Genomic DNA, 9,152 nt, shown 5'->3' with positions numbered 1-9,152 from the left:
AAAAAGCCCAACACAAATATTTTAAACATCTTAAAATAAAAAATCCTTGAATATGAAAAAGATGTACATCACTAAATTATTTTTCCTTTTATTTCCTTCTTTGTATATCTAAACTTATTTTTTATTACTATTTTGCCTATTTATGATTTGTCCTTTTATAAGAATACAATATTTCTTTATTATCTTTTATAAGCTAATTTTAATTTTTAAATTTATTGAATAATTCATATATTTAATATGTACTTAGTTTAAATACATTATTTAATCAATAAATTTAAAATTTATGTACTTAATTTATATACATTATTTAATTAATAAATTTAAAAGTTAAAGTTTATTTATAAAAACAAATTGAGAAAAAACGTAATTTAAATTATACTCAAGCTTGTGAAATTACTCTCTAAAACATGTTGTGATAGTTAAATTTTTAAATTATCACGACTATATAAAACTTTAACTAGTTTGAGTTTTTATAAAGAAAAATAGAATAAAATCATATTTATATTAAAATAAAACAAGAATTTACGGACACTTTCTCAAAATTGTTGTGAAAGGTGTCCTTAATTTTCTATGAGTTTGCTTTCTACTATTTGTTTTGTATTCTCGATCTCATAATTTTTTATTACTCACTCCGTCTCGTAAAAAGTGTCTAATTTGAGTAATTTAGGGTTCTTAAGAAAATGATTAGATGTATTGGTTTTAATGATAAAACTAATCATGAAATATCATTTACTAGAACATCGCTATTAATTATAGTTAAAAGAATTGTTGAATAAAGTGAAAGCTAATAAATAGGGGTATGATAGTGAAAAAATGATAATAAATACTGCATTGATATTGTAAAAAGACAATTATTTTGAGACAGAGAAAAATTGCAAATGAGACACTTTTTATGAGACTGAGGGATTAGAAAACAAGAATTGAACTATTGATTGAAGTTTTTCCTATTGATTATATCATCAATAATGATCTACTCTCTCTGTCCCATAATGAGTGATCTAGTTGACCATTTCACGCATATTAAAAAAAATGAATAAATGAAAGAGAGATAATGATTTGTTTACTAAAGTATCATTATAATGCATTGTGAATAATGAAAGTAATACTCCATCTGTCTCATAAAAAGTGTCCAATTTGAACGATTCACGATTCTTAAGAAAATGATTAGATATGTTGGTTTTGATGATAAAACAAATATCATTTACTAGAATATCCCTATTAATTATAGTTAAAAGAGTGATTGAATAAAGTAAAAGTTAATAAATATGGGTATGGTAGTGGAAAAATAATAATAAATGTTACGTTAGTATTATCAAAAGACAATTATTTTGAGACATAAAAAAAGTGCAAATAAGACACTTTTTATGAGACGGAGAGAGTATTAATAAGAGGGTAAAATTGGAAAAGAGGCATTGGAAATTGAAATGGATCATTTATTTTGAGAATCTATTTTATTCCAAATAGATCACTCATCGTGTGACGGAGGAAGTATTATAGACAAATGATGTGGCTTTCGCCATAAATAACTGTAGGGAAGTTGCACATGATAATTACTTTCTCTTTTGTTAACTATTATCACTTCTTTAAATTTTTGATGATAGATATTACTTGCACGAATAATATCTCACAATATGACTGATTCCATATTTGAATGTTCCTATAAGTTGTTATAATATAGAATTTGAAATAATATGACTTGTCATGTTACTTTATTTATGAATTTGTAAGCTCAAAATAGTCCTTTGTGCAAATAATTAGTATTCTTTTTTAATTCAAATGATTATTAGTTTTTTTATTATAAAAAATCAGTTAATTTTTTCATTTTTAAAATTAAAAGAGAATTCATATTGGATTGTAATTGGGCTTGAAGATTGAGTGGCCCAATAGTTTGTTAATAACAATTTAAAAAAGTTTTAAAAAAATATTGACCCAAATGAAAATGAAAATGAAAATAAATCGATTCAATTACCCAAACCCGTTTCAATCCAAACCCAAAAAAACCGATAGTTAAACTGATCAAAATTGTGTCATTACATATTACCCAAGGGTTGGGCCAAATTGGGGTTTTAGGCCCGAACCGATGTCCACCCTTAATTTTATTTTAGAGTTTCTTTACGCACCCTATAAGTTTCTACCGCATCACGCGAATTTTCAAAAATGTCTCATGTTTTCGGAGATGCATCTCCTAAAGCACCCGAACACACACTCAAGTAAGATCATTGAGAGTGACGCCTTATTGTTTGGTTCATTTTATTCTAGAGATGCATCTCTGAAAATTTCCCGTAAGTCAGATACATCAATACTAGACCCCAAAACAAAGAATTATTCCAAATTAAAATTAAGATTCATAAAATAAAATTAGGATTACATAGATGAGTTCAACATAAAATGCAACATTACGCTTCAATATTCAGGTGGACGCTTCAACATCTTCAGAATATCTTCGATGAATCTTGAAATCGTCGCTTCCAACTCGAGTGGAAATTTTGTTTTGAAACGGAAAATCGTATTCCACACAACCCTTACATCCGATTGCGTGTTGAGTTCAAATTTGCTAAACTCAATCTTCTCTCCGTCGCCAATCGATGGTAAACAATACTCGAGTTTTTTAATCTTTGATTATCTCCGTAAGGTATGAGATAATGAATTTCGTCTTTGATATCATTGAGGAAGGTGAAGTCGTTGAGCTTGAACGTGCGCCCAGAGCTCTGTTGGAGAAAGAGACATTTGCAACGTATCAATTAATGTTTAGTGACGACATTTGAGACATTTTCAGTTTATGTGAAATATAACATAAGAGCACTTTAATTTATAGAAGCAATAGATCAATATGGACCACTCAATGACTGACATCTTGATTCCGAAGATATATCGCTGAAATCACATCCTATTATCTTGTTCTGAAGATACATATCTGGAACCTCTCCCTCTTTCAAGACATAACCTATAACAAAACATATGGGTCCTTATCATAAAATCACCTCTGAAAAACATGAGATATTTCTTTAAAAAATTTGAAAATATATCTTCCAAATAAAAATAACCTAATTTATAAAACATTTCTCATAATGAACTTTATTAAATATTAAAAGATGCATCCGGATACATTTGTAAAAATAGAGGGTATTTTTAAAATTCACGTGCTGCAGAGTTGTCTTTTATTTATATGCATAGAAGGTCATGTCCAAAATTGGCACAAACTAGTCGTAGTATAATGAAAGAGCTTAAACCATCAACCACCGTATCTTGGCTCGGTCGGGGAATAGTGGTGAAATTTGTCATAATTTTCCCCACTGAAAACCCCACAAAACCTGCCAATTAATTAATGAGTCTGGTGTTAATATACCATTTCATATCCAACGGAAAAAATATTAAAAAAATCATAATTAAAATATTATTTTCTTTCATATGAGAATTTTTTAAGAGAAAATATATGATACACCTCATGTAAATTAATTTTAAAATTTTAAAATTATGTGTATGACATTATAGAATAATATATTTTTTAAAAAAAAAATTATACGATCAATTCATCTCTATTAAATTTATTTTTTAATGCCTTTAAAATTATATTTAACCAATAAAATAAGAAATATGATATATATTATATCATATCTCAATCAATTGTTTGATCAGCTTGGTATGTGAGTTTTAATTATAAAACTTATAATCATGTCTGTTTAGTTAATATATTTTTTCGAATTTGAGTTTGATCAAAAACTAATAGAATAGATAAGAAAATAAATTAAAATAATTTTTTTTAGTATTTTCTATGGTCTATATTATTAATGAAAAATTATTTTTAAATTTATTAAATAAATAGTGTATTTAGAATAAATAAAAATAAAAATAATGTCATTTAAAAAAGAAAATAGAGAAAGTATAATCGAAGAGATCAAAATTTGAAATTTAACATAACATAAAAATAAAATAAAAATAAATAGGAATTTTTCAATATAAGCTTTAAAAAACAATATTTCCAAAAAATATTAATTATTGTATTTAAAATATATAAAAGTAAAATTTTCAAATAATATGAATAAATATTACAAAATTTTAAATTAAAAAGGATTTTATTGACATGGTTAATCAACTTTTATAAAATTTACTTAAATTTATTTAATTATTATTAAATTTTGATTATATTATTTCTTTCTTTCTCATTAAATGACTTCATTCATATTTCAAAAAGAAAGTAGTAAGAAGTTTCTCCAAGTACATAATATTCTTTTTTCTCAAAAAGTTCCAGGTAGCTTCTTGTGCATAGGTCTTATAACTCACCACCATTATTGTCACATTAATGGAAGTCATTACCAAGTCTATCCTCAATGCATGCTCATACTTTACTCTCTTATCAAACTTATCTCTTTTCAAAGCTCTTCCCTTTCTTATTGCTTTCTAGCATCCCACTAGCAACATATTTTGAAGTTTTCTTCCTTCTACCGAACCATAAACCAATGTTTCATTTTCTTCTTCTATCTTGAAGTTCACCCTCACCCAATAGAATAAACACAAACTACAATATATAGCAATTATACACTTCCAATATGTTGGTGGCTTCTCACAAGATAGTTTCAGTTCAACATAGGGATTTCACACAATATCTCTAAGTACTAAGACAAAACTTATAATTGTCCATATAGTACATGTTTAGACAAAAATGAGTGTCACTGGCTTATCTAATTCTATGCTAGGAAATGCCAGTCGCAAACTACAAACAACCTGAAATAAGAATCAACGATGAGGCGACTGTTTGTTGGGCATGCTCAGCCTTTTAAAGCAAGTAATGAGATAGAACTGAATACTCAACCAACACCGATATCAAAAACGACAAGGTTAAACTCTCAACATGTTTGATCAGAAAAGCTTACTAAGACCATGAAAAAACCGATGATTTCTCCTTTTTGAGTGTTTTCTAGATTCTTTTGTCATCACATATGGTACAAAATGTACCTGCATTGGCACAAAATATCAGTAAACTCCAACAAAACATTGAAAAAAACTATAGCAATTTCACAGTTCCATCCATCATTAGAAAAGTAGAACAAACCTGAGAATTATTCCTCACACCCAAATCTTGAAGCGCATCATCATCATTTAAGAGTTTGTTATTATCAAATGACAAACAATAATTAGCCCACACACTCTTCCTGCAATTAAATCACAACAATTTTAACCACAAAATAAGAATTTCCATAAACAAAATCAAGTAAGCAAACGAGAAACTGACCAAGAAATGTGACGATGACCCATGCTAGATTGTTCCATGTAATTCACTTTCTTCTTGATAGCAAGTTTCAAAACCTTCACCGTTGCCGTATTCATAACAATCACATCCAACGAAGTTGAATCCAATTTCAAAACGGAAATTCGCATTGCACTACCCAATTCAAGTCCAATCAGTGTTTCCACATCTTCCAAAGATGGATTCTTTGGTACATCACTGAGTATTGGATCTTCCAATAAGGCTTTCAACACCTTCTCCTTCTTCAAATCGCTCTTGTATTCTGCACCTTCACCCATCACACCACACTCAAAAATGAAGCGGTGGCAGTGAAGGGTGGCTGAATAGAGAAACTTGTGTGATTGGAAATGACGGAACAGAAGGTGGAGTTACGGCGGAGGGAGAAAGCGGCGGTGTGAGTTTGTTTTTGTGAGAAGGCGGAGGAGAGAAGAAGAGTTTGGGTCGGTTTTTCAAAAATGGGATCGGTATCCACTACTGCCGTATTCTCTCATGTGATCACTCATATCCGTTGGATTAATTGGACGGATAAGCGGCAAAAAGAAAAAACAAAGTCACTAGGAAAAACGGGTCACCTAAAAGTGTCTCAAAACATCTAAGTTGGATCACAAATGTTGTTCAACAAGCCTCAAACCTTCACTGTCAAAAGCCTCATATCTTCACTGTCAAAAACCAGGAATCACTTTACAAACTCATAATTCGATATCCAATCAAAATAACAAGAGAAGAAGAGGATTAAAGGATTAAGAAGATTGAAGAAATAGAACCGAGTCAAAACATACCTGAAATCACACCGGAGCTTGGAAGTATGCACAAACCGAAGATCCTCTAATATTCGTCTTCACCTCAACATACGCGAGCGAGATCTTCGAGCCTCATCTCGGAACACAATGCGCCAACTCCGCTCTTCGCCGTCAACCACACTCACAATGCGCCAACTCCGCTCTTCGCCGTCAACCACACTCCGCGATAAACAACAAATCAGAATCCGAACAGAAGAAGAAGAAGAGGTTCGAACAGAATGCAATAAAATAAATCAAAAGGAAGAAGAAGATCGAGTCAAGGTGAATTCGTTACCTGTGCAATCTATTGATCTCTCTTCGATTTCGTTTCCGTTTTCCTTCCAACTTTCATCAAGGAGATGAAGCTGCCGTTGAACGTTGAATGAAGCAAGAGCAACCATCCGTCGCGATTGAAGGAGAGGCGGCAGCGTGTATTCAAAATACGGTGGAGCGGTGAACGTTGAGGAGGTATGTTTCTGCAGCAATACTGAGTTTCCCAAGGGAGTACATGAATGCTTTGGATTCGGGTAGCATTTGAGAATCAGAATTGGCCATGGATTGGATACTCGTGGTGCGTGTGTGTGGTTTGGGCCTAAGGCCCAAACTTAATTTCAACACCATTGCTACTTCACAGCATGACACTGAAGCTTCTTGGAGGAGGTCCTTGTTGGGCCAACAACCGTGAGCCCATTTACATTTGCTAAACACCAGTGTCAGGTTTTGCACCTTATGCTTATTTGGGAAATTCATGTTAATCAATTTAATTAGGTCTTAGAATTAAGGTTAGTTCATTGTTAATCAACATGATTAGTGTAATTGGATTTAGGAATTAATTAGGATTAAATATCTTAGTATTTTAGAACAATTAGAATAATTTAGATTATAAATTTGTTTTTAATTAGGATATTGGAATTCTTTTAAAATTTTAGAATTAATTAGAAAGAATTAGGTTTAATTAGCTATTAGATTTTTATTATTCATCAGAACTTAAATTTAGTGTTAATTAGAAATATTAGAATTTTAGGTTAATTAGAAATAATAGATTTTTAGAACATTAAAGTTAATTAGGGTTATTAGGGATAATTAGAATTAGATTTAATCAAGTTGTTTAGGATTTAGATTTAGATTTTAATTGATTTTTGCTTGGTTAGAAATTTGTTATCAATAATTTTGTGAAAAGACCATTTTACCCTTTGGGGTTATTTTGGGTATTTTGATCATATAATTGCATGTTCCCTTAGGTATAATCTTGACTAACTATATCATGATCCCTTAGGTTAGTTTTGATTATTTTTAACCATTAGATTAGAGTTAACCTAGGTATCAAAATCAAATCAAACCCTCGATTCAAGTTGATCAAAATTAATTTTGATCAACTAAATCTTTTGACCTTGTAAAATCCCACAGTCTAATTTGAGTGACCAAAAGACCCTTAGTCACTTAATAAGACTTTTCCTGTAAGTTGTGGAGCTCGAAGCCTCAAGTCAGATTCTCGATCAAGGCATCCTTAGTCACACCAAGCAGCGGATTATACAAGATAAATCAAAGGTCAACACTTAGTAAATACGATTCAAATTGAAGGAAACGAGCCTTAAGTAATAAGGAATGATGAGATGGAGTTTCTCCTATCCTTGTCTAGATAGACTTTGCGTACGAGGCGTATGCCCTAGCTATTCAAATCATTTCAAGACAGTGATACAACATTTTTGTTTGCCATGTTCTGGGAGATCGGTGATAAGAGAAGTAGGAAAAGGGTTGAAGCTTGGTGAGAGAGAGAGTGAAGCTGCTGTGATGACATTGCATAGATTTGGAAATCAATCTTCTTCGTCATTATGGTATGAACTTGCTTACTTGGAAGGCAAGGAAAGAGTGCAAAAAGGTGATAACATTTGGAAACTTTGAATGGGAAGGGGTCCTAAGTGTTGTAGTGTTGTTTTCAAGTGTTTTAGGCCAATACTTGGTGAGTCTCATAAAGGACCATGGTGTGATTGCATTGATCGATATCCAGTTCTAGCTAGTTAGCTTATAGATGAATTACAAGTCTAATGTATATATAGAAATTTTAATGTTTTACCATGCTTAATTATAGAGTTCTTTATGCTTTTTATTTCTTTTAGGTAAACGTTTTGTATTGTCTAATACTATATTAGAGTGAATTTGAATTTAGAAATTGAATCATAAAGCGGATATCCATATCCGCGTATATATACTCTTGGTTAGAAATAAAGTATTTTGTGTTTAGGGATAATGTTTAAGAATGTTAGAGGTTTAAATTGAAACTTGAACTTGATAGACAGGAGAATTTATTATAAAAGAGAGAATTTAAAAATGAGTTTTAAACACACTAATTTTAAAGAGTTCTTAACTCTAAAAATTTCAAGAATATGCTAAAAATTATTACAACTATAAGAAATATTTAAATACTCTAAATATTACAAGATTTTTTTTAGAAACATCATTATTAGAAAATTTGATTTTAATGACTGAAATTTTTTGGACGTTGTGGCCATTGAATTAGTCATTGAAAATAGACACCATGATGAAAACTTTTAAAGTAAGCTAAATCTATCACATAATAATTTTAACCATCGAATTAGTGACTGAAAATTTGTAATCGTGATATTTAATCTCATCTCAAATAAAAGTGGGTATATAAAATTATTTACAAAAAAATATAGTGACCGAGAAATTTGATCATCTCAAATAAAAGTTGGTATATAAAATTAATTTACAAAAAAATATAGTGACCGAGAAATTTGATCATTAAGAATTTTTGTTTTTTCTCTTTAGGTTTAATTGCAATTTTGATTCTCCTATTTTGTATTTTTTGGATTTTGATTCCGCTATTTTAAAAATCACGATTTTGGTCTTTTTTTAAAAAAAAAATTGTGTTGAATTTTAACCTTTTTGAGATTAAAATCCACAAAAACAAAAAAAAATCAAAATGGTGATTTTTAAAATGGGAATCAAAACTCAATAAAATAAAATAGAAAGACCAAAGTTACAATTAAATCTTTTTTTAAATTAAGTTATTTCTCTTTAATTTTATTTTTTATTTTTTATTTTTTATTTTCCAATGAAAGATTCACATTTTTATTATTTTAAATAATAAAACATATATTTATATA

At 29.7% G+C, this 9,152-nt stretch overlaps 1 protein-coding gene across 9 annotated transcripts; it reads right to left on the bottom strand.

The window, feature by feature from the left end:
- Nucleotides 1-4,148: 4,148 nt before the first annotated feature.
- Nucleotides 4,149-6,736, bottom strand: LOC127092498 (U11/U12 small nuclear ribonucleoprotein 25 kDa protein). 9 transcript variants are annotated; one of them, XM_051031379.1, is made up of 6 exons: nt 6,320-6,736; nt 6,025-6,204; nt 5,231-5,904; nt 5,051-5,150; nt 4,872-4,953; nt 4,149-4,439 (listed from the first exon to the last, which is right to left on the bottom strand). In XM_051031379.1, exons 3-6 carry the CDS (start codon nt 5,521-5,523, stop codon nt 4,399-4,401), a joined length of 516 nt encoding a protein of 171 aa, XP_050887336.1. In that variant the 5' UTR covers nt 5,524-5,904; nt 6,025-6,204; nt 6,320-6,736; the 3' UTR covers nt 4,149-4,398. The 9 variants fall into 9 exon arrangements, with proteins under 9 accessions (XP_050887336.1, XP_050887338.1, XP_050887339.1 ...); XM_051031381.1 differs by having other exon boundaries at nt 5,231-5,899; XM_051031382.1 differs by having other exon boundaries at nt 6,025-6,187.
- Nucleotides 6,737-9,152: the final 2,416 nt, after the last annotated feature.

The sequence above is a fragment of the Lathyrus oleraceus genome, chromosome 6 (assembly GCF_024323335.1).
Source record: "Lathyrus oleraceus cultivar Zhongwan6 chromosome 6, CAAS_Psat_ZW6_1.0, whole genome shotgun sequence".
Classification (NCBI taxonomy): domain Eukaryota; kingdom Viridiplantae; phylum Streptophyta; class Magnoliopsida; order Fabales; family Fabaceae; genus Lathyrus; species Lathyrus oleraceus.
This window is presented reverse-complemented; position numbering and strand designations above follow the sequence as displayed.

Bases quoted from the DNA above. Each gene is read 5' to 3' on its own strand.
- LOC127092498 (XM_051031384.1), bottom strand. From the start codon at position 5,523: ATGGGTGAAGGTGCAGAATACAAGAGCGATTTGAAGAAGGAGAAGGTG. The intron at 4,954-5,050 runs GTTTGTTCTACT...GTGCCAATGCAG, and splicing joins GTGTGAGGAATAATTCTCAG to GTACATTTTGTACCATATGT. The intron at 4,440-4,871 runs GTAAGCTTTTCT...ATGGTTCGGTAG, and splicing joins TCGGTTTTTTCATGGTCTTA to AAGGAAGAAAACTTCAAAAT.